This window comes from Condylostylus longicornis, unplaced genomic scaffold (assembly GCF_029603195.1).
Source record: "Condylostylus longicornis isolate FDR11 unplaced genomic scaffold, ASM2960319v2 ptg000048l, whole genome shotgun sequence".
In the NCBI taxonomy this organism is placed as follows: domain Eukaryota; kingdom Metazoa; phylum Arthropoda; class Insecta; order Diptera; family Dolichopodidae; genus Condylostylus; species Condylostylus longicornis.
Window position 1 is genome coordinate 20,226,761 of NW_026578017.1, and position 27,777 is coordinate 20,254,537.

Sequence of the window (27,777 nt, forward strand, 5' to 3'; positions counted from 1 at the left end):
TTATAATTATTTTTCATATTTTTAATTTAATGAAAATAAATTTAAATTTAAGAAATTTATGCTTTTATTTAAATTAAATTGAAAATATTTCTTTTGGAAAAAATTGAGTCACATATTGTCACCATATTAGCTAACATTTTTTTGTAGAGCAAATCAACATTAGATTATTATGCAAAATGGAACAAACAACATGTATATAACTCAGCAAAGAAACTATGAAAGAAGCTAGATTTTTATTGTGTGTGAAATCTAATATTTCTACAATATGATAGGATATGGCCATCGTAAAACGGGTTCTTATTGGACATTGGTTATATTGATTGAATAACGGACATGTCAAGGGGATGATCCGCCCACAAACCAAAATTCAAAGTGGCTGCTGTGATGAAGAAAAGAAAGAAACGGAGACCTTTCTTCCAAGCTCATGCCCGACGTTGATGAATTCCAGGAAGCATTTCTTGAGTTTCACTTTTTTCATTGGGAGCTGGCGAATGGAAATGTCAAGGGCTTTACGAAGTTGCAACACACCTGGGAGCTGTAGTTATATTATTTCGAAAGTTAGATCCAAAAAATTTTAAAATTCCTACTTGATTTATCCGAAGTTTTCTTTTGAATAATTTATATACATATATAAAATTTTATTAATATTTGAATTTTGATTTGAAAAAAATTTTATATTAAATTTACCGCCCTGGCCTCCTTTTTAGGTTAAAGAAATTGGTGAATGAAATGCTGTAGGTACAATAGCAAATTTTCAAAACTTTCAAGTGTTTTACCATATTTTGGGCCTGAAAAGCTAAATTTTTAATAAATAACCTGTATTTCATACGAAAATCGCCGGTGCGGGTGACAATGTGAACTAATAAAATCGAAATATAAATTTCTGTTGAATTGATTTTCATGAAATTTTTTTGCATAGCTCTTATGGAATTAAATATAAGCAATTATTATCAACTTTTATCTTGAGATTCAATTTAATTGTGTTACTGATACCCCACTAAATAAGTATATTTTAAAATTAAAAAACCTGAAATTTTACTTGTATAATAATATTATAAATATGTGATTTTACACTAAAAAAAAAATAAAATTAAATAAAAAAAAAAAATTGATTTGTACATGTAATATTTTGATATATAAGTATATATGTATATAATAAAAAAAATTGGTGTTTATCAGTGTATTGCTGTATGTGTTTTATTGATTTTTTTTTTCTGCTTGTCGGTTTGTTTTACAAATTTTAAATTTTCCTAAAATTTTCTTTTAGTTTTTTTTTTTGCAAGTTCGTAGTAGCCTTCATTTTCGATTAGATTTCAAAGATTTTATGAGAATTTAAAAAAAATAGTATAGAAAATAGTTAAGCCAATATGACAAAATTTTTCCAAAAAAAAAAAATAAAATTTTAAATGGTTTGTCTTATAAATGTAACCAAAATAAAGACTACAAAATTTTTTTTTAATATTAATTAATTATATTGTTTCGAATATTATAATTTTTTTCGAATTTTCAATTGAACCTTGCTTGAAAGAAATCTATTTCAATAGAAATTTCTTATAAAATGAAAAGTCATGCAATTGAGATATTTTAATGTTAATGAAGTCTTAATGATGTTGACCGTCTATATTTTAAAAAATTTAAATATAGTAAGTATAATTAGAAAAATAAAATCCTTGTTGCATAATCGTCACCTGATAAAATTGTCAAATCGTCACCTGTTTTGCTTTCAAGCAGGTTTTAATGTATGAAATAATAATATGCATTATATATTATGTAATATTTATAATTGATATTTATGAAGCGATTCTTTGTTTAGTTCAAATTTCCCATAATATATGAAATTCTCTTAAAATTGAGCTGGGCGCTTGATAAAAATTAACTTCCAAAACATTTAATTGTAATAGGTATCTTACAACAAATTTTACGCTCTTTGATTCTGATATGATAAACTTCTCTCACATTTTTTCAATTCAAAATTATTATAGTTTATTATTTCCCTCTAAAAAATAATGGATGTTCTAACCAAAGTATACATAATACATAATTTTATGCATATTACATTATATTTCCATACATATGCAAATGAAAATCATAAATATGTATATACTCGTAAAATTGAATATTATTAGAAATTTTTAATATTTTATTTTATTTAATTCCAATTTGATATATATAGATAATTAAAGCGTTTGCTTAAATTTTTTATATCATGTATAATAATGAAATAATATAAAAAAACATAAAACAAAAATATATATAAATATATGTGATATATATATATATACAAAAACGAAAAAAAAATACAAATAAATAAAAAAAAAAAATAATTTTCATTTATATGTGAGTTTATGTTTGATTGTCCGAATTCATATTGTTATACAAAAAAAAATTATTATTTATATATAAATATATTAAGTATATTATTATATTATATAACATGTTTATATAACATATGTATAATATTTATAATATACCTAATATATTCATATATACGTACATATACATATATATTAAATAAAATTTAAATGAAATTGTTAATAATTTGGAGTTAGAGTTTATTTTTTTTTTTTTTTTTTTTTTTTTTTGTTATATTCTTTGCTTTTGCTTTTTAAAATGTTCATTGTTTTTTTCTTGGAAAAAAAAATTAATATATATTTTTTGTTTATTGTTTTTTTTTTATTTTATTTATCCTTTTTTTTTTATTCACAATACCTCATCTTTGTCCAAGCCAAGCTGTTTTAATACGTCGATTATTAAAAGAAAAGAAAAAGAAACTATAAGTTAATTTGACTTGTAATTATCACAGAAAATAATAAAAAACAAAACATAGGCAAAAACAAAACATTTAATAGAAAACATATTATTTTTTAAAAAGAATGTGAAAAAACATTAAAAAATGAAAAAATGAAGAAAATTTTTTTTTTCTGTTTTGAATATTTAAAAATATTTTATTAATCAAAAAACAAATGAAAATATATTTATGATTAATATATAAAAAAATAATTGAATTAAAATTTTTAATAAAAACAAAAATGATTTTAAATGAAAAAAAAAATGTGAGTTTTCTTTTTTAAAATACAAAAAATAAAAAAGGATAAAATTAGAAAATTATTTTTAAATATTGTTTGCTTTTTTTTCCTTAATATTATGAATGCAATATTAATGAATATTAATAATATAATTCAATAATTTAAATGAGTTCAATTTTTGTATGAAATAATTTCTCAAACAGTTCTATTTATTATATAGAAGATTTGAAAATTATATATTTATTTTAAATAGAAATTAAAGCAAAACAAAAAATTATTTTAAAAATTCTTTTAATTCTATTATTATCAGTTTATTTAATAAATGTTGTAATACATAAAGTAAAATATATAATAAAGTTAAAAACTGAGAGAAAGGCTTTTATATTTTACTGCATTACTAATTGAAAACACAACGTGTAGATTTTTATTTATGTATTATTAAATCTTATAAGAAATATTCTAAAATTCTTACAGAAACTATACTTGTTTGTACCTCATCAATAATATTTATAAATGAATCGAGTTTTGAATTTTTTGTATATTTAAAGCTCAATATATTATACAACACTCTCATTAAAAATTATATAGATATAATTAAAACAAGGGAATCCTGAAGACGGAAAAATATTATATGAATTACATGAAATTTTAATTTTCGTAATCAATTTCCCAGTCTAAGGGCATTATTAATAAATTATAAAATAAAAGAAAATGTTTTTTTAATGCAAGTAACTTAAATTTTATTTTTATTTTGAACCCCAATTCTTACTCATATTAAATCAATATTTTAACTGAATAATATCAACTAATATTCTGATTTCTAATAAATAACGATAAAAATAAAATTATAAGAGGACACATAAACAATTATAAATAGTACACAATTATGTACGAATCAAAAAAATTAAGTAATACATATAGAGAGGTACATAAATGCCCATAACTTATACAATATTCAAAACATATTGAATTATTAGTAAAAATTTAATAAAAATTGGTACAACAATTATGAAATAAAATAAAATTTAAAATAAGTCAGCGATTATTTTCGCCTTAAATACTTTCATTTCATAAAAAATTTCAACTCTTATTATTAATACTTTTTTTATATATCACAAATTTATGAAAGAAAATTTTTGTTTTTCATTATATCTAGTTATAAAATCCAGATTTTTAAAAAAAATATTTGTAAATACAAAAATTTTAATTATCCTTAAATTATTATTTAAAAAATTTAATTATGATAAATGAAGCTGCAAAAGTCAGTTTTAATTTAATCCAATTTTAAATTTTCTGATAATAAAATTTGTGCTATAAATATTGCAGCCGCAAAAAAGAAATCAATCTGTTATATTTTTTTTCGCTAAGATTTTCGCTAAAACATGTTTTAATGTAATAATTTTAATTAATTAATTTTTATAATGTATAGTAATATACTGATTTGATATTTTTACAAAAATGAATAGCTCAGCATATCAATAATCAAGTAAATTTGCATATTATTCCAATAAAAATTAAAAAAATAAGTAGAGATGAAAAATTAGAAAAAAAATTGTCAATAAATGTTTAATATCATTATACATATATAATACGTATAATTATAAATTAAAATGAATCGATTCGACAAATTTGAAGAGCAATTTTATTTTGATAAAATCTCATTTAAACACTGAATTATTATTAATATTATTATTTTTTCATTTCTGTTTTTTTTTTTAATTATTTATTTAAATACTCTTTATATAATAATATTAGGTATATAGGTAGTCGTATTGAAAAATATTTACAGTGATTTTTTCAATTACATTCTAAACATTCAAGATGTAAAGCATTATTTTTTATACATAAAACAAATGAGAAAAAATAAATAAAATCGTTTTAAAAACCGATGAGAAATAGAAAAAATTAACAAAAGAAAAATAAAAAATAATTAAAAATTAATTTTTATTGTGAAAAACAAATCATTTGAATCATTTTGAAATTTTTACATCGTATCAAACGATATACTTACGATATACGATATTGTGCATTATGTACGATATACGATATTATTTAATTAGTATTACGATATTATGTATATCGTAAGTATATCGTTAAAATTATTTAAATGAAAATTTATGTCCTTTTTTTTTATGAAGACAACATTATTAAATGAAATTTCTTCTCAAAATAACAATGATTAATTTTCCACACATTTATCGTAATTAAGAAAAAAAAATTAAAATAAAATATTAAAATTTATTTTAGAAATAAATAAATAGGTAAGCGAATTAAATTGGTTATTGACAAACAATATTAGTATACAAAATAAAATTAGGTATAATAAAATAAGAAAAAAAAAGTTAAATAATGCGATGTTAAATAAAAATTCGCTATAAATCTTTTTAAATGTAGTAAAAATAATAGACACAAAATAATATAAAATGAAATTAAATTTATAAATTTAAAATTAAATTCTATTTTAAATAAAATGTTAAATGAAAAGTCTTTGATATTTTTTTTTTTTGTAAATAATAAATTATCAAATACAAACCCTAATTAATTTTATTTAATTTTTTTTTTCAATTTTTTTATATAGCTATTCTTATATTGTATTTAATATTTCCAAGCCCTAATATACATTATATGAATGAATATTAATAATATTCTTATATAATATAAATGATTAAATTAAAATAATAAAAAAAAATTAAATCGAAATTAAAATAATTGATAAAAGTAAGAGAAATTTTTTTTTTTAAATGAAAAACAAAAATGTTAAAAATAAATAATAATTTTGTTATCTATTCGAGTATATAAAATAGATATCAAATGTATTTTAAATTAATACAAATTTTTATATTCTTTTCAATAAATTTTTTATTGAATAATTTGTATTAGAATCAACCTCTTATATATTATATAAATATAGTTGATATTTTAATATTTAATAAATTTTGTTGAATATTTTTAATTTTTTTAATATTTATTTTTCATATATAGAAATAAATTAAGTACAACAAACATTTAATGTAAAAAATATAATTACAATATAATAAAATATTTATATATATACATATATATATATATAGAATAATATATGAAGTATATATAGTAAAACACCAATATTTTAATGTTATAAAAATAACAAATTATTGTAATTAAATTTTAGTTAATAATATTATGTTAATTAAATTCGTAAAAATTTAATTTAATTAACATATTTATAATATATGTAATAATATTATTATGTTATTAAAATAAAAAAAAAAAAACAAACAATAGAATTATGAATGATTTACTCTTTGTAAATATGTAGATATATGACTCTTTTTTTCATAATAGTTATTATTTGTTAAAAAATATTAATCTTTTATTTTTATTGAAATATGAGTATGTATATATATAATTATATAATACAAATGATCACAACAATGCACAAAATTAATGAATAATATAAAACAGAAACAGAAACCAAAAAATTATTACTCTTAAAAATTAATATTATTAAACACTTCACTTTATATAAAAGAAATGTAAAACTTAAAACTTTAAAAACAAAAAAAAACATATTATATAAATTCCATTTTCTTAATGAAAAAACAAAAACAACAAACATGCTCAATTGTATATAATGGATAAGAAAAGAACAAAAAACAAAAAACGAATAACCGAAACAAACAAGTTAAAAGAACCCAAAACAAAAAGAACCAGAATGAACAAATCAAAAACCAATATAAAAAATATAAAACAATCATTTTATTTGATTAAAAAAATTTGAATATTATTTTCTAAACAATTTTTAAATAACAAGTTAATTATTTTTTAATATATAAAATATGTAATATAATATAGAATTTGAATTTGAAACATTGAAAAAAAAAAACACAGAAACTGTCTAATATAAAATATAAAACGTTTTCGAACAATAACAAAACTCCTATGATTTTTCTTTTTTTTTTTTTTTTGAAAATCAATTTTTAATATTTTAAATTTAAAAGTATGATAACATTATGGTTAAAATTTTGGAATGAAAAAAGCTATAATATCGAAGTTGTATATGATACGAGTACAAGATGAAATTCAGCATAATATTTTTTCGATCAATTGGAGAGTGTATGTAGAATATGAATATCGAAATTTGGGGAATTTCGAATTTCAAAATTCAATTTTTATGAAATGATATTCTTTTTCGTAAGCATGGTAAAGTGGCACCAAACAATTTCTATTGTACTACCTTACCTTTCCATTTCTACAGCTACGAAAATCGAATTACATAGAAAGGCTCCAGTAAGTTAGTTGTTTTATAGAAATATAAGCAAAATATCGATGAACTAATCGTATTTCATTTTGTTTTTGTTATTTTTAATATCTTGTTTCAGGATAACAGAAATGTATATGCTCAATATTTTATATTTTTAATTAATATTCATTTGAAAATTAATTAATTTTTCTTTATATATATAGTATTATGCAGTACGATAGAGTTATGCTTAAAATTTAATTTGTTGTCATTGTCATTTATTTGAATTTCGAATTTTAAGTAAGAATTATAAATAAGAAAATTTTTTATACAATTTTCTTTCATTTTCTTGTTGGAAATTTCGGTTCAAATTATTAAATTTTCAGGTATGGAAACTAAATAAAATAGATCCTTTTCAACATTCATACTCTCATAATTTCTAATTCGTTTTTTCTTCTAAAATTTTCATTTATTAAAAAATATTATGCTGAAACATCATACACTTGTTTTTTTTTTATATATTTTGCCCACTATTGTTAATGATTTCTTTTTATTTTTTTTAAATTACCTTCATCATTTATAAGGTTTAAGGTAGTTATTGTTACTTTAGTTAATAAGAATGCTAAATTAAATGTATAATATTGAACTGGATATGAGGATTTTATTTTTATTTTATTTTAATATATATATATATAAAAAGAATATATAAAATTAATTATTTTCATTTCTATTGATTTATTAATTACTAATTCCTAGGTATATACTTGTAGTTTAATTAAAACTTTAAAGTTTCAATTCTAACACCACCTAAAATAATTATTCATAATTCTTTTTTTATAATTTTTTTTTTTGGTTTATTGGTTTTTGAAATAAAATTATATAGATAAATGTTATTATGAAGTTTTGAGAATTCTAAATTATTTTCACCTAATTTATATGAACATTAATACACATTGATACTATAAAAATTTATTTACATTATTTACTTTAAAAAAAATATGAATACATTTGTAAAATGAAGATAAAATGCTAAGAAATAAAATTATTCAATATAACTAGTCATATTATTTATTATTAAAAATTATCGATTGAATAGGGAACTGCAATTCTTCAAATATTCTATAGTGAAACTGAAAAAATTTTAGAGGACAAAAATATCTGAAATTTTAATTTAATTCAAAATTTAGGTTCTTCTGCTTAATTTATATATATGTGGTGTTGATGTTTTAATTTTAATCTGTATGAAATTTGTTTCCATTTACACCTTCATTATAATAAATAGAATTTATAGCTGAATTTTGATTGATATTTCTTCTTGTAGTTGAATTGATCACTCGTTCCAATACCTCGAATTTCATTTTGAGAAACCTTTTAAATTTAACATTAACGTTATACATGAAACTTTAAAAAATTTAGAAAATGTAGGAACAAAAACTTAATTGTTTTTTTATTACTATAATTTTTTGTCAATTTATAATCAAAGTTTCTGTTATAAGAAAACATTTTCGTCGAAAGAGAATTAAGATATCCTTTAGTACTCGTATAATATTTTTAAGTTTCTAATGTATACACAAAACTATTTTAAGAACAAAAATTAATTGTAAAAATTTAATTGTATTTAATGTGAAGAAAATTGTATCTGAAAACGTTTCCGTTTACAATAAAAAATTTAAAATGCTTAGTATCGAAAGAACAGCATTCTTATAATTGAAACTTCTTAGCATTTATTTATTTTCCATTTTACAAATTGAAACATATTTTTCCATTTTTTTTTTAAACTAGCATTATGGGAAGGGCGTTAATAACTATAGTATTTGATTTCTAAAATTTTAATTTTCTTTTAAAAATTATTATTCTCATATATAAATAAAAAAAGAAACTTACATAAAAGAATATTAACCAAGTTAAATGAAAAAGTTTTAAAAATTAATTTAATTGCAAATTTAAAAGAAAACTAATAAAACCAATAAAAAACAAAATGAAAAACTCTATCAAATTATAAAATTACATTAACAAATTAATAATTTTATTACCTATTCAAATATATCACAATTTAATTAAAAAAAAAATATATAATATAATATATATATATATATATTAATTTATTAACTTGATAAAATGTTTTATATTAAATTTTATAAATAAATTAGATTTTTATTTTTACTTTTATTTATTCATTTATTTATATTAATTTTATTTTAATATAATATAATATAATTTGTAAAAATATAACAGTATATAATTATTATACTTATATAATATAATATAATAATATTTAACATAAATAAAAACTTTTAGACTTACCTCATCAGTATCGCTACCAACTAATAATAAATCAAATGGTATTGCGGCTACTAAATCAATAAGAAACCATCCACTTAAATAGTGTACTGCTATTCGTCCAGGATGTGAAACGACTTCGTCCTGGCCATTAACGAATGTTGTGCGAAAATTTATTAATATATCTATCACAAATGTTACATCCACTAAGAAAATAATTGAAAGTAAAATATAAGAAATTAATAAATAAATTGTGATATTTATAAATGTAAGTTTGTGTATAATTGTTTTACGCGAATTTTCTTAAATTAACTAATTTAGTTATATTTTTCTTGCAACCCCACATTTGATCGAAAATTTTAATATGTAATTAAAATGAAAATATTTTAGATTTTTTCTGTATATTAAATTTCATTTTAATTTTAAATTTGAAAAATTTAAAAATAATTTAAAAAATTTTTCCCCATTAATTAAAAAACCTGCTAATCGGTTCGTTAAACTGCTATTTATAATGAATGCATAAACAGATTAACTTCTCTTAATTCAATAACAGATTAGCTTCTTTTTCCTCGGAAGTCGTCTTTAAGAAACTACATACTAGTACAAAAGTTAAAATACTAGTAATGTAAAAAATCAAGTAAATAGAAACAAAAATTAAATTATAAGGATGAAATTAAAACGTCGATGAGCAAATAGGACGAAAAATTCTAGACTGACAAAAAAAAAGGATCTTGAAATAGAAAAATTTTACTTCTGATGCTTTCAGTTTACTTCATAGTTAATTAGCAACCATTTAGAAAGCAAACAAAAATAAACCAAATAACGTTACAATTTTGCTTTACCAAAATGGGATTCATTACTGCTAAAATTCTGTTAAAATTTCCTCAAAAATTTATAATTTTAAAATTTTGAATTTAATAAAAAAAATAGCCACAAACCATTACGAAATTTTAATGCTCAATCAATCAAAAATATACTAGGATTAAAAAACTTAAAAAGGATATATTTTTGTTCATTTTGTCACATCATATATGTTGGGAAAAAAAATAAATTTAATTAAATTAAAAATGAATTTGATGTGGTGACAAAAGGTTCACCATATTTTTATTTCTCAAACATATTTTTCTTATAAATGTTGATTTAAAAAGTTTATTTTGAATTTAATTTAGAATTCGAATTTATACACAATATATGCGTATTTTGTTTTTTAATAAACATTCAAAATTTTTTAAATGAGTGACTAAAACATTTTACGGACAAATGACTTTATGAAACATACGGTCACATTTTATAAATGTGAAAATGTTTTAAACAAAAAAAAAGTTGCCTTAAAGTTAAATTAAACGCGAAAAGATAAAGTTGACCGTGTCAGCTCTGAGATACCCGAACGAATAATTGATTTTATATGTCGGAGATGATTGACGTTTAATGTCATACAACCTGTTGCTTTTCGTGTCTAATTGCATTTTATATAAACCCATAATTTTTTGAAGAATTTTACTGAAAATGATATTCACATCACCAACAATTGTTTAAGCTTTGCAGCTTCAATAGTTTTTCAACTATGAACAAAAAGCTTATGAAGTTGTATATTAGTTACCACAAGTAGTAAATTAATCAATTTACATAGAGTTCTAGAATTTACTATAATACTCGTAAATAATTTAAAAAAATTTGAAAAATTTAGCTCAGTTGCTTTTTTTGTTATCATAGGGACGGGCGGATGAACATGAAAAAAAATACTTAAATCGAGTCAGATTAAATATACTTGAATCTATATCTTAGACCATTATTTTTTAGCGTTAGGTAAAAAATACAAACGGTCAGGCAAATTTATTATATCTTTCGAACATACGTTTGTACGGATATCATAAATTGTATATACATACATTTAGTATAATGGAATAAAATATTTGGAAAGAAATTTAAATACGCATTTAATTTTCCAAAACTATAATCTCTAATTTTTTTTTTTAGGTTTTTGACTTACCAATTAAATCGACTATCACAATTGGATCGTTATGAATATACTTATTATTACGTCGCTGATTATAATCAGGTTCACCGAGTAAAAAAGCAGCTACATATGGTGTAAAAATTGCTGTATACATTACTAAAATTAAAATTAACCAATCCCACACCGCCTTAAATGGTGAATAATGTAATATTGTCCATTTATGTACACTAGGACTTTGCATTTTATATTCAGGCAGGACATCAGCACCAAGTGATAATACCTAAGCAAATATAAAATTTATGAAAAAATTAATAAAAAGAAAATTCTTTTAATATTTATTAAATAATATTTTTGTATAATAATAGCTTTTTTATAATTTTAAATTAATTTCAAAATAATTAAATTAAATTGAAGAGTTTTTTTTTTTTTTTCAAAAAATTATAATTATCGTTAATGTAATTTTGATTTAATATTATATGAGTTTAATTAATTTATAATTTATTTAATATAATTATACGGTAATAATTAACAATTGTCTTTTATAAAGGAAATGTAATATTCACAATCGTAAAGTAAAAGAATATATAGAACTATAATTATACAATTTTATATCAAAATATTTCGAGTACACACACACTAATTTTATGTTTTTTTTTTTTGTTTGGATGCTTTGCTTTAAAAAATTCTTTTATTTTAAAATAATCCCTGTTGTTCTGTGCTCGGACTTTAATTATAGTTTTATTGTCGTTAAATATTCTGGTTACACACACACACAGAATGGAAATTAACTTAAATAATTATTATTAATTTATCGTAGAGTACAAAATGAAAGTATTTTGCGGTTATTTAATTTCTTTCTTAAAAACGGATTTTTTCCATAATAGTCAATAAAATTACAATAACAATTTTGAAACAAATGAGAAAATTTTGTGAAAAACCATTAATAAATTTTTAAATTAAAATATTAACAATGATATTTTATCAATATTTATTATCTTCATTGAAAACAGAGAAGAGGATGTTTTTACTCCGAAGTGTAATTTTTAGTCAGAATTTAATAATTTTGGAGCTGAAAAATATTGTAGGTTTAAGATAACAAAATGCTTACTATTGATTTAATGAGTGTTATTTATTAAAGGCTGCAATAAAAGTAAATTTCTTGTAAAGACTTAGGTGAATGCAAGTTAACTGAAATACTTTATGGAATCTTAATTATATCATAAATAATTTGTTAAACTGTACATTATTACTGATCGGGCCTCTGTAAATTTGCAATATCATATAAAAATTATTGTATATAAAAATTAATTAGTTTCCGAATAATTATCAAAATTAGTTTTCATTGCAAATGAAAATTTAATAATTCATTAAATTATTATTGAAAATGAATCTGATTTTCCGAAGAAATTTCAATCTTAAAATATGTGGTGTTCTATAACAGAATTTTCTTCTCACCATCAATTCAATAAATCAAAAAATTTATTGCTAGGTAATAACAAATTGAATTTGAATATGAGAACAATAATTTATTTAATATTATTTAAATCAATTTGTTATACTTTAAGAATTGTGACTTAATAATATCATAAATTCAATAATGTAAGAATACAAAGCAGAGTGTTAACATTCTTTACCTAATAATTTTATTGGCAACATTATTAAGATGACAATAAAAAGTAAAAGAGAAAGGGAAAAAATAATTTTCATCTGTTAACAATGATAGTTTTCCACTAATTAATTTTGTGAATGTTGAAAAATAAAATTTGAAACAAAAAAACATTGTCATCTAAATGAATACAGGCTAGCTAGTGAAAAATTATTCATTATTAAAAAAGGACTTGTATTAATTTTTTTGTATAACAGGTTTATATTGTATTAAATTGTTCATTTTTATTTAACACTATACTGTGCTATTTATATGGTATTTAATGGTATGCTTTTATTTGAAAAAAAAAAAAAAAAACAAATTAATTTAGAGCGTGATAGCATGCCAAGTTCATGTTGTAGCCTCAAAGTCTGCAATATGTTTTTAATGAAGTGAAAGAAAATCGATAAATTTTTTTTTTTTGTATACGTTAATGTTACTTTTTATGTTCCATTCGGAACTTTTGTATGTGAAGGAGGAATATTTTTTAAAAAAGAATGTCAATTCTTGCTGTTGTTGGAAGTAGAAATTTAAAGACAAATATTTTGAAATGAGAAAAAATAAATTTGAAAAATTGTAATTTTATTTTCGAATTTTACAATTGTTTTGAATTTATATAAAATATTTTCAAAATTTAATATTAAAGTTTGCGTTTGAAATTTGATATATTTTAAATGTGATTGTAATTCGAGTATTTTAAATACATAACAACGTTGTTAATTTAGAAATAATCCTAATTTTAAAATCTTAGTTAATTTTTGTTTTTTTTTTTTATTAAATGACGTTTAAACAGTATAATTCAGGGAAATATAAGTAGTTGCTTTGAGTTAAACATTTCGGCTTACAATTGGATTAAAAATTTGTACTTTGGATTAAAAAAAAATTTTATCAAATTAAAGTTTAATAGCATTTCAACTCTCTGAATGTTATAAAGGCATCCAATTGAAACTGGTGTATTTTAAACAATTACGACTTAATATTTTATTTAAAAATTTGAAGTAGTCGAAAACATGTAAAGAAAATTAATACTTTTTAATCAAATACTTAGTAATTTAAAATTACTGAATAGAGTTAGACCTTTAAATAATTCTATTAAAGTAATTTTTTAATATTTACTAAAAATAAATTACATATTATGTTTAATAAAATACTAATAAGTCACAGTTAAAACTAATTAGATGCAATATTATTTTCCTTTGTTGAATTTTAAACTTAAACAATTTTAATGGATTTATGTGGTTATAAAATTGCAGCTGCAATTCCAAAATATGGCATATGGCAAATTTATATATATTGGTGGGTCGTGTTTGTATTTTATATAGCAAGAATATTTTTCATTTTATTTCTGTAATATCTACATGTTCAGTCAAATTTATATTCTTTATTTACTCGGTTATCTTGGATTTAATTAATGACCCTTTTAAAAAATAAAAAAAACCTTTTTTTTTTTAAATAATAATTTTTTTTTCATTTTGTAAAATGTCCTTTTAAAAGTATTTAGTTTCAACAATATTATATACGATATTTTTAACTTTGTATTAGATAATTTTATAATGCTGATCTCATACAAAATTTATTTTGTTTTTGTTTTTTAAGGATAATGAAAACAGAAATTACAAAAAATTAAAGTAAACTGTAAATGAAGAAAAAAAATTTTTTTTTTGTACCTACAGTAAAGAAACTAGCAAGTATGTGTGTTCGTGTATATTTGTAAATTTATAAAATATTTTGAGTTGATTAACAGTTTTTTATTGTATCTGACCCCTAATACATTTCCATTTAATCACGCAAGTTAAAAATAATAAAAAAGCATATATTTTTTCTTTCATTTCTAATAAAATAAAAACGAAAGGAAAAAAAATTATGTAGTTTATAACTTTTTGTAATAAAGTGTAATGTCCTTGTTACTTGGAAAATGAATTATAAACAAAATAAATGTGAAAAAAGAAGGAAAATTTAAAAAAAAAAAAAAACATGTAATTTTAATTTTATGCAATAACATTTTTTAATAGCTTTCACATGTGAGTAAATCCAGCAGTTTAATTTTCATTTTTATATATTTGTTTTTTTTCATATTTTTCACACGCCATGATCGACATATTATATGCATATGAGTATAGTATTAAATCTTGGTTCTAGAACATAAACGAATATAAAAGACACCTCAGTTTGTGGTGGTCGTTTTTAATTTTTTTTTTTTGCTCAGATTAAAATCAAATCAATACTAGCTAGAAGCATGTGTTTATTATGTGTGTTCTTCTTTTACTATAATAATTATTATTGTATGTGATTAAATATTTTATGCAAGGTTTAAAAACATGCAAAGCACATTATTAACTTATATTACAGGGTATATTTAGATAAGCTTATATTTTTTGAGACCAAAAATAATATTTACAAAATTTTATAATTTCATATTATGTTGGAAATTAATTCATTGATTTTTCAAAATTTTATTTGTCTCAGAAATTTTCTTACAAAAATTTCGACTAATTTCGAAAAATCAATATTATAAATTTTTGGTTTTTTAATATTTTGAATAATAATATGAATTAAAATTTAATTATTTATTTTATATTCAAGTATACTAATTAAATGGTTTAAATAACAAATACTTAATTTATAATTTCATTATTATATTAAATATTAATTTAATTTGTAAATTACTTGAAAAATCAATATAATTTAATCATATAAATTGTAAATCTTCAAAAAAAACACCCTGTATAAATAACAATGAATAATTTAAAAGTACTTGTTGGTTAAAGTATATGAAGTATATATGGTACTTTAGCCATTTTTTAATTTGACCGTGACCTAAAAATATTTCAAACGAACCTCAATTATTGCTATTAATTTAATTTCTATCATAAATTTAATAAAAATACTGTACGCTTTAAATTTATATTTGCAGCTGTTTAAAAAAAAAATATTTACAATAAAGATAAAAATAACCTATTGTTTTCATTAAAATAAGCATTATTAATTTATAAGTTCAAATTGATTCAATTCTTTTTAAAGTATTAAAAACAAGGACCTTGAATAAAAATATTCGAAAATTTCAATCATCAGTCAAAGAAGTAATTGATGAAATATTTCCTATTGATTAGTAAATATTTTCAATTATGTAAATAGTTTAAATTTATATACATAATATTATGTACATTCAAATAGTAAGAATTTCATTAAAATATTTTAATTGATTAAATTTAAAATTAAATTGGTTATAATTAGTGGGTGATAGCAAACAATTAAAAATATATTACAATACAATTAATTTCAAAAATTTAATCAAAGTTTAGCTAAATATATATGTAATAAAACAGTAATATATATTAATTAAATTGAATTAACTATATAGCAGTGTCAACCATATTTCAATGAAAATAATTTGTACTCTTTGACACAATAAATTAGATATTTACTCAATAATTACAAGCATTTGTAAGCATATCATATAAACATATTATAGCTTAAATTTTTTGTTTCTTTTTGATAAATTTGTAAAAAAATTAATTAGCTATTTGTAATAAGTATATGTACATATAAAAATATGCACACCAAATCTATTAAGCATAATTGGCATGTGCAAAATTTATTAACGAAAAAAACAAAAAAAAAAAAATCATTGCACAATTCAAACGAAAGTGTAAAGCAGGTGATAAAATAGTAAAATTTGGCAATTAAATTTAATTGTAATAAAATACTTATAATATAAACATTATATATTATGTCGCAATTATTCAGTTCTATATTTGGTATGATGACGTTTTATATACAATATAGCTATACATTTATCATGATATGCGAACCATAAAAATGTTCGATTATGAGTAAAAGTATTGTGATTACTAATGGATATTTCATATAATCTGAAAGAGTTAAAATTAATTTAAGAGAAAAGTTTATTATATTAAATATAAATTTATTTTTGCGAAATAGTTAGTCGGTACTTCCCTTAAAAATTTTATGTTAAAATATTACAGCGTTTTCATTAATATTAAGCTAAAATCTTAACAAACTCCAAAAATATTTAATTTAAGTCTCAATTTTTAAATACCGTAATTTTTTTAAACTAATATCGTAATTTTTTAAATTAAAATAATTTATTAATCGTTTTACTGAAAATTGGGTAAATTAAAAATTGCATACTTTTAGGGAAACAATTCCTCTTAATTGATATTTAGAATTAAAAAATTTCAAGATTGAATCTACTTCTATCAAATACATTGAGGACATTGATTTATAATAAATTTATATTTATTATATAGTTCTATATTCTAATATTCTGTATTGAGCCTAGACAATAGCTTTAAAGATTGTGCTTGACTCAATTAAAATATAAGTTTTTTTTTTCTTAACAGTTTTTTTCTTAAATGCTTGTTTTCCGGAAATTTTTATTTTACCAAGAAGCTATGCTGTTACAATTTCTATGAAAACTTTTTACTTCACCTAAAATATAAAATTTTTACATGGAAAATTCAAAACACTTCCCAGTAAAGTACCCAAAAATATCAAAAGGTATTTTTATATTTTTTTAGATCAAAAAGTTTTAAATAAAAATTTTCATGAATTAGTGGTTAAATGCAATCAAATAAATTTTATGTCAATTAATTTCAATGCAAAATTATTTTTTCTCAGGTTGTAATTAGGTCAGTACTTTCCTAGATGATAATTTTATATATAGAAATTGTTATTTAGTACTTTAAATTATTTTGAAAATTGAAATTTTTATGTCTCTTTGACCCAAAAATTTTTTACCTATTTTTCAACTATTTAAAGTTCACTTCGAGTTCAACGAGAGAGAACTTCATTTCTATAAGATATAAAATTAAAACGCCCTACAAAACAAAGTTGTACAGATGAACACTTTTTTATCACTGAGCTTGTAGTAATTAAATATATGTATATATATATTAATTTTTTATGAAACTTTGTAGCAAAAGAATGATATTACTTTTGTGAAAAAGGTGATACAAGAAAATTTTAAATTACTTTTACAATTATTCATACATAATTTAGAACTTTTTATTTTTTCACAATTAATTACTGCAATCATTAAAAAAAAAAATAATTAAATAAATATTTTTAAAGTTTTATTTTTTGTTTTTCTTTCAAAATGAGTACAGAGTATTTTTTTGCAATGAGTACAAAAATAATTACAAAAGAAAAATTTTTTTCCGTTCCTTTCTTTTAGAAAGTTTACTCCTTAGTATTCCATTAGCAATTCTTATTTTTAGTTCTAATAATAAAAAAAAAAATATTTTATTTTTAAAAATAAAAGAATAAGAAAAAAAATTGTAATAACTCAAGCAAATAATTGTCTTTGTTTCAAAACAAAATATATTAAAATTTATTATAAAAAAAAATTTTGAAATAAATTTTTTTTTTTTAAATTTCCTAGAATGACGCGTCGTCTTGCCTCCCACTTAAATATTAAAAACAAAAAATCTTTGTAGTTATACACAGTTTCCATTCATCGCAGCAACGAAAGTTTTTTAATTATATGTTCGGAAAATATTTTCAAATAGGCGTATATATGTAAGTACGATATACAGGTAATAATAAATAATTAATGGTACTATATACAAGACAATATTGAAGTTGTTTTCTGTTGGTAACTTAAAAGACTTTTTTTATTTATTTTTTTTTAAGTTACTTTTTAAAAATGGCTTATTAAAATATTTTGTTTGATATTTCATACAATCTGTAAAAAAAAATTTCAAGGAAAATCTATTTGGTATAAATATTTTTCGCAGATTTATATCCTTGGGCATAATATGCAGTGATCTTAAAAATTATTTTTGAATAGTAAAAATTTTAAATTTTTAAAAAAATAAAGAAATATTTAAATTATTTAAAATTCAGATACACTTGCCCCATACATTCAAGGGAGTACTATAAATTTCATAATATATTTTTAAATCAGTACTTTAGAAACTTATTTTCTGATTCTCACTCATAATTGAAGTAATTCTATAACTTTGTTACAATAGTCTGGCTAATGAGACATTACTTTCGTGTTTTTAATCTATATATGTTTGATATTTTCTTATTGCTACGGGAATGTACGATTGGTGAAAATTGTTGCGTGATATGGTAAAAAGGATGCTCGCGTTCCTTCTTACCATATTAAATTAATTTTAATTATTTATAAATTTTTTATTTCGCAAGTTATACAACTATGTTTTAATTATAATTTTGAAGGCTCAATCATAATACATAATGCATTTTTTTCTTGTAATTTCTTAATGAAGATTTTGTGAAGTTTTCTACTGAAATATAGTTGAATAACGTTCTAGGAATATTAATTTTTTTTATCATAGAAAAAGATTAAATAAATGCAAAAAACTTACTTTGGGTTTTGTAAATATTTTAAAACGAATGAAAATATTTTGGTTAAACGATGTCAATTTATTCGTGAACGTGTGCTTCTTAAAAGCCCCACTCCACGTAACTATAAATTATAAAATATAGATATATACAAGGTTCTTATTTAATAATCGCAACTGTAGTTTCTTAAGATATAAATTTTAAATTTGTCAAAAAATTTCTAATTATAAATTTTTATTAAAAAATATTTTTTAATTTTTTCCCTTTACGACTTTAATGTTTTTGAAAATTTCCTCGTGCGTGTTCTGTGTAACATAGAAAAATATGAAGATTTTGAACAATAATTCCTAACCAATAATGAAAAAAAAAATTTATTTTCGCATTCCCTATACTTTTAATAATTTTCTCATAGTTTTCTCTAAGTTTCCTTCAAGGTTATATTTTATAACAAAAATTTTTATAATAAAACTTGAAATGAAAAAGTTTAAAATTATTAGTAAAACTTTTTTAAAAAAATATTTTTTTTTTTAATTTTTTCCTCTATAATTTTTGCAATTCTTTGTTTTTAATGTTAACAATTTTGCTTTAGAAAACGCTAAAAAAATTTTTTATTTTTTTTCATATTGGTTTGAATTTAAAAATTTTCTTTTATAATTTATTGTAATAATTAGTATGTACTCGTAATAAATTTTATATCATTTATATCATAATTTAAAATGCTTACATTTTATGTGTATATAAATAATTCAAGTAGAGAGAACTTCGAAGGAATAACGCTACATTAGTATGTATAGAATATCAGAGATTAGTTTGAAAATTAACAAAAATTATTGTAGGTGTATAAGTATACTTGTAATACTTTAATATTTCTAATGAACATATTTATTTTGTACACTATAATCTGAGACCAATGCTTTTCAAAAATAAAATTATCTTAAAAGTTCTTCTGAGGTCTTACTACCTAATTCGACCTTTCAATTTTTGCAAACACGAAAGACGTTTCGCAAAAATCGAATTACATAGCAAGGATCCTGAATTCTCCTCGAACGATAAGTTGGGTAGATAATTCAGGATCCTGAGAAAGATTATGATCTATCTCCTCTAAAGATAAGTCATAACTCATAACATATAATACCACTATTTTAAATTTTTAAGAAGAATTTCAAAAATTATTAAAAAATTAAAATTGACTAGCATATTTGACGAGCTTTTAAAATTAACAAAATATCAAAGAATACTGTGGTAATTGAATGAGTGTGGTGAGTATAAATTAAAAATTTAAAAACAATATTTCTTTTAAAATTATATTGTATATTTTATAAATTTAAAAACAAATTTTTTTAAAATATACCAATAAAATTTTAAGTTGTAAATGGAGGATGTTTTTAAATTTTAAAGTTTATTTTTTGTTTTTGTTTTTTTTTTAAATACCATCTGCAGACCGAACATTATAATAATATTATTTTAAATTTTCAATATAGCTAATTATATAGAAATATTTTTTTATTTTTGAATATAATATATTGTATTTTTAATTAAAAGTAATTTAAATATAATATTATGTAGCATAATAGTCATATGGGTAAAAATAAGTCAAGTATTTTATATGTATAATATATAATAGTACTCTATGAATGAAATATTATAATAAATTATTAAGGATAATATTGTTATTATAAAAATATTAATACAATCTAGACATCTACGTACATACTTATATTATTATAGCACTTATTTGTAATGTGTAAATATATATATTAATTTTCCATATAAGTATGTATTTAAATGTAAATGTAAAATTAATTTAAAATATGTTATTGTAATTTTATTGTACAGAACAATAATATCATACAAGCTATTCATAAATTGATTTTATTGTCAATAATAAGGAAATATTTAAATATGAATGACATTACCTACATAATATGGAAAGTGTATGTATCAAAAAAAGTGTATGTTTTATGTAGAATTAAATATTTGGGTATATAGTTGTATACACGTTTGTATATGTACATATACAATGGATTACGATCATTATTTTAGTAAAACATAATATGTTTAATATAATGTTAGTGCTTACACTCCTTAAAGCATATATGTATTATGCCTATTTATTATAGCACACTCAGAATAATATGTGTCATTAAGATAGAATATTTATAGTATAATAAAGGTTATAGCACAAAAGAACATAGTTTATACGGGGTGATCCGAACAAAACTTTTCATTTTTTTGTATTATTACTAAATTATTATTTTAGAAGGCTAATCTCTAAGTGATGTGTTGTACTAAAATTGAATCAAGAAGTAAAGAATTAAAATTATTTACAGAATGTAAGATTCATTGTTAAAATTTACAAAGTTTTTGTTACGATTACCAAAATGAAGACGAAAATTAAGAAAATTCAACAGATCTTAAAAACTTGATATTTTTCTAAATAAAATCTTAGAAACAATTTGAGGTCGCGATAAAAATTGTTTTGCTATAACATTACGTAAATTATTTTGACACGGTTCTCAAGTCTTAAAAAAAATTCCTTAAATTCCTTTGCAGATAATTCTTTAATAGACTCTAGCATAACACTTATTACGTAATAATAATGTTGCGATATACCTATGGGTATGTCATTGTATTGTAATAACATAAACATAAATGAATAATATACTCTATCCAAAAAAATATTACATACCCTGTACACATTCAAATAATAAAAAAATAAAATTTTGCTACCACAAAGGTTTTATTTTTTTTTTTGTATATTTTTTTTATCAAAAGCATAATAGTCGTAATTAAGTTAATGTATTTTATAAAATTAACATAATTTATTATTTGGTGTCCCCATAGTACTTTTTTGACTACATTATTTTTTTTCCATTGCATACTGGGTATTTTAAACTATATATGTACGTGTGGGTATATATAAAACTTTACAGTTTGGTATTTATGTAATTATAACTGACTTATATAATGTTGGTTTTTGCTAGTTAGCTCTTAACGAACCGTATAATGTTAATTTTTTAAAGTTTTAAATTTTTTAAATAAATAACATTTGATTTATATTTTACTCTTAATCAGCATATTGTGATAAATTTATCATATTTTAGAACAAAAATTATTTTAAAGCTTATTTTCAAGAATAGTATGTTACCAGACATAAAATATAACACTACATTCTTTTGGAAAAAATTAGGTTTTTACGTGGCTATAGACGTTAATAAAATTGTAATTAAAATTTTCCAGAATTCCAATAAAAACGCAATTTACCTATACAAATTTATGATGTTTATGATTACTATCTTCGTGCTTGTTTTGGTGATTAAAAATATTTAATCTAGTGATTAAAAAAATTATTGCTATTTACCTATACTTTGCAAAAAAACATAACCTAAATTTTAAATTTGCACAATTTTAATCCAATATTAATTTTTGTAAACCCAAAACAAATTTTTTTTTTTTCTCTATAAACAAAAAAAAAACCTCAAACTAATAGGAATATGTATAGTAAGTCATATACCTATAAATGGGTACCTACACCTATGTAATATTTAATTTTAATAAATTTAGTAAACAAAATAAATAACCATGTAGGTATTTTTAAAATTAATTAAGGAAAAAAATTTTTTTTTTTTTTGTAATTCTTTTGTAATCTTGAATATCGATTTTTTTTTTTACTATAGTAAACGATTTTTTCATTTAAATAATTTTTCCTTCCCAAATTTTCTTAGTTAGGCAAATATTACTAGGGTTCTAGATAGATTAGATATTTGAAAATAAATAATCCTTTTACATCAAAAGACATCCTTTTACACACCTCCCCTGTGCGATGTCGCAAATCTGTAGTACAATCGTATTAATAATGTGGTACAATCGTATAATATTTGTCTCGAATTTATAATACTTATTATAAAAGTAAATGTATTAATGGAGTTTTGCAAAACGAACTGAAGTATTAAATTTTAGGATAGAAGCAATCAGGATTTGTGATCAAGAACATCTTCACTAGACTTATTCAAATATATATTGCTTTATATATTCTATTATAAAATGTAATCTTTACAAAATTTCTAAATTGTCAGATTATGTGCTGCAAATTTTAAGTATATCAAATGATTAATTGAAAAAAAAAATCTCATAAGCTTAATTTCCAAATATTTTTCGATAAAAATAATCAAAATTCTTTTTTCCGAATTATTGATTTTGAATTGAAATTTTTAAAATAAAAACTATGCCAGTAGTTTTTATTGAATAATAAAATTTCAGCTAGAGAGAATGTAAATTTCTTTACAGATATTATGTAATATATACTAGAGATATATACAAAGTTATATACTAACATATTTACTATACTAACTTATTTAAATAGTATATTTTACAGCCACTTTACTGTACTATACATAGAAATACATTTATTATAAAGAAGGAAATTTTTAGAAAACGTTTTAGTCCCTAGATACGAACAGTATATTGAATAATTAATTTACACTAGCATGTATATTCTTCATATTTTATTGAATATATTATTATATTATAAAATATTGAATTTATTGATTTTCCTTTTTTCTGTATTTTTACTTAACACCATGCATGCACGTATCCATGTATGTATATATAATATTGTATAAAGCGTGTGCGATATATAGTAAAATTCTATCTTTGTCCATTATCATTATATAGACTAAAGCTATAGTCATATATATATATATATATATTATAAAAATGTATGACCAATATAATAATATGTATGTGTGTGTGCATATAGCATATATAAGTGTGTATGTTGAATAACAAAAAAAAAAAGGCTAAAAAAAATCCCCTTTAATCTTATACAAAATAAATATTTAACCAAATTATAAAAAACAAAAAGAACAAGAAAAATTAGATGGATGAAAGACCGAAAAAGAAAAAAAGATGAGACTCTTAAGATAAGAGCAGATCATCCATATTAAGAGATCACAGTAGGAAAAATGCGTTTGACAAGAGTCTTAACCAATAGGTGGTATACATATTTATTTTCTTCATATTTTTTTTTTTATATCATGCCTTTTATTGTTAGTTTTATTTTTTTCTTATTTTTTTTGTCTCTCTCTCTCTCTCTATCTTTTTTCCTCAAAATAAATTAAGAATTCAAAATAGAATAAAAACGAGAAAAAAATAGAGTTGACCTTGTCAACTCTGTGATACCCGTACGAATTTGTTATCCTATTTGCGAATAACTAATGTGCCATAACTAACTATGGGGCAGACTATGACTTTAAGTTGCCGTATTACCATATTAATTTATGCAAAATTTCAGTACTATGTGTTATTCAAAATACTGGTTGTGCCAAACTACTATTGATGTTGTATGGCAGCTACCAAAAAGAGCCAAGAAATTTTAGCGAATTTTATCAAGCACATCGGCCCTACTAATATACTCACTTGTGTGAAATCTCAATATCACAGCTTTTATAGTTTCTGTGATATAGTCAAATAACTTTTGAAGTTGTATGGCAGGTACCAGAAGGAGCCAAGTAATTTTAACGACTTTTATGAGACACATTGGCCCTACTAATATATTCGTTTGTGTGAAATTTCAATACCATAGCTTTAATAGTTTCTGAAATATAGTCAAATAACTTTTGAAGTTGTATGGCAGGTACCAGAAGGAGCCAAGTAATTTCAACGACTTTTACCAGATACATCGGCCCTACTAATATATTCACTTGTGTGAAATCTCAATATCACAGCTTTTATAGTTTCTGAGATATAGTTAAATAACTTTTGAAGTTGTATGGCAGGTACCAGAAGGAGCCAAGTAATTTCAACGACTTTTATGGGGCATAATGGCCCTACTAATATATTCGTTTGTGTGAAATTTCAATACCATAACTTTTATAGTTTCTGAGATATAGCCAAATAAATTTTGAAGTTGTATGGCAGCTACCCCAACCGGTACCCCGATCATGTCCAATTTAAATAGGGTTCTGGCACTTACTACAATAAATCATTTGTGAAAATTTGGTGAACTTAGCTCAATTAGTTTTTGAGTTATCGTTCGGACGGACGGACGGACGGACGGACGGACGGACGGGCGGACGGACGGACGGACGGACGGGCGGACGGACGGACGGACGGACGGACAGACAAAGCTAAATCAACTCAGAATTTGACGCTGATCAAAAACATACACTTGAGTCTATATCTAACACCGTTATTTCTTAGCGTTACAAACGGTAAGGCAAATTTAGTATACCCTTCGAACATACGTTCGTACGGGTATAATAAGAAGACTGAAAAGTATTTTAATCTATAGAAATAGAATATGGTTAGTTGGTTGTAGGCCCGTTTCATTAGAACAATAAATTTTTATTTTCTTCATACCTTTAACAAATTTGTGGCAAAATTTTGATTTCAAATGGTTAATAAATGAAAGAAATGTTTGTGCTTATAGTTTGAGTTCTATTTTTGTTTCTTAAAGTCCGGCACCCCTATTTGTACACAATGATTTTTAATTTGATTTTATAAAAAATCTTAAAAGCATTCGGAATTTTTCAACTGAATTCCTATTATACCGCATATTAAAATACGAATCCACTTAATTTTTTTGAATTTGTAAAGGATTTCATTGATCCGGAATTTGAATAAAAAATTCGCCTTCATTTTAAAGAATAAAGACACAATTATATTCTAATGTAATACTCTCATATACATGAGCAGTTGGCTGTATTTAAAATTATAATTATAATTGTTCAAATTGAATTTGCCAACTATATGCATATTATTATAAGATACCAAAATAATTGACAGATGAAAAAGCAAATACATTAGGCGAATATATGTATGTATGTACCCTTGATATTATGGTATATCGCAATAAAAATAAAGAACCATAAAAAAAGTGAAAAGAAAATTCATGAAGGGTATTTGAGTACATTTTTGTATTGTGAGCTCTATAATAAACGAAAACAAAAAAGAAAAGTGAAAAAAAAGTGACAATTATTTTTATATTACACTAGGTCCTTTATTATTATTTTGTACATAAATTAAAGAAAAATTAAAATAAGGATAAAAATAAAATCATAAATTTCATTATATTTAAAATTTTTATATTCCGTTACCACGACATTTTATTTTCTCAGAAAATTTTCTGTATAGAAAATAAATATTTGGCACAATCTTATTAAAATGGAATAGCGCGATATACGAGTACTATGTATTGTTCATAAGATTGTGACAACGATGATGAAAGATGTATATGAAAAAAAAAATTAATATAAGAAAATATTGTGTATATTTTGAATGAAAAAAAAACCTTCTACTTTTCTTATAGTTTGTATTTTAAGACCTGAGAGAAAAAACAAAATCTTTTATTATAATCTCTGAAGTATCTATAGCGTATTTCTTAAGGGAATCAAAATAAGGAAAAAAATTTTATTCACATGTATGAGAATGTATAATATTACATTATTGTGTACAAAGTAAATATTTTGAACGGTCATACTGGTCCTTGTTTCTGAATATTTTTAACACAATTTATTGAATGGAATTTTTATAAGCAACCAGATCAAAGGAATTCAATGTGAATATAAATTTAAATTGATTTTAGTCGACAGTGAATTCTTCAATGACAATGAGCATTTAAGACAAAAAAAAAGGTTAGCTTAATTAACAGCCTCATTTTATTAATTTATTTTTCAAATAATCTAATAAAATTCTTAAAAAAATTATTAAAAAATATCAACGTTTAATAATAATTATTTTTCATTAGAATATTTGAAATAGCAAATAATTGAACCATACCATATTTATATGAATGTCCTTGCACTTCAAAAAAGAAAGTCAGCCAATCAATAATAAAAAAATTAATATTGCAAGTCTTGTAAGTTGTGCTCTTGTACTCAAAAACGAAATACTAAAATTGTTATTTTCTAAATACACATATACCTATACAGACTATATAATTATATTTACATATATATAACATATAACATAGTTAGACATAGATTTAGTACAGATTATACAGATTATATAGAAATTTTGTTATAACTTGTTTTAAAATAGAATAAATGGTTTTAGTCTGTACATTCAATTAAGAAATTATTAAAATTATTTATTCATTGTGATTTATATTACTACGAGTATGTACATAAATCATATGAATAAATAATATATGTATATATAGAAATGAATAAGAATAATTTATAATTTTGAAATCTTGAACATTTTTTTTAAACATAAGATATTTTTGAAATATTTAATTAATTAAAAGTAAAAAAAATCGAATAAAGAATTTAAATATTTACTATTTGCCTTTTCAGTAGCAATTATTTTACTC

The 27,777-nt window shown here is 21.0% G+C and overlaps 1 protein-coding gene across 4 annotated transcripts in view; it reads right to left on the reverse strand.

Annotated features, from left to right (window-relative positions):
- Positions 1–27,777, reverse strand: part of LOC129611219 (potassium voltage-gated channel subfamily H member 7) — a 125,178-nt gene that overhangs the window by 38,747 nt on the left and 58,654 nt on the right. For 3 of the 4 annotated variants that reach the window (XM_055524228.1, XM_055524230.1, XM_055524227.1), the window contains exons 3-5: positions 11,519–11,765; positions 9,553–9,734; positions 2,710–2,730 (exon numbers count right to left, since the gene is read on the reverse strand). In XM_055524228.1, the coding sequence (XP_055380203.1) occupies positions 2,710–2,730; positions 9,553–9,734; positions 11,519–11,765 (450 nt within the window). The remainder of the gene's footprint in view (positions 1–2,709; positions 2,731–9,552; positions 9,735–11,518; positions 11,766–27,777) is intronic. The other variant, XM_055524229.1, reaches the window with a different exon arrangement.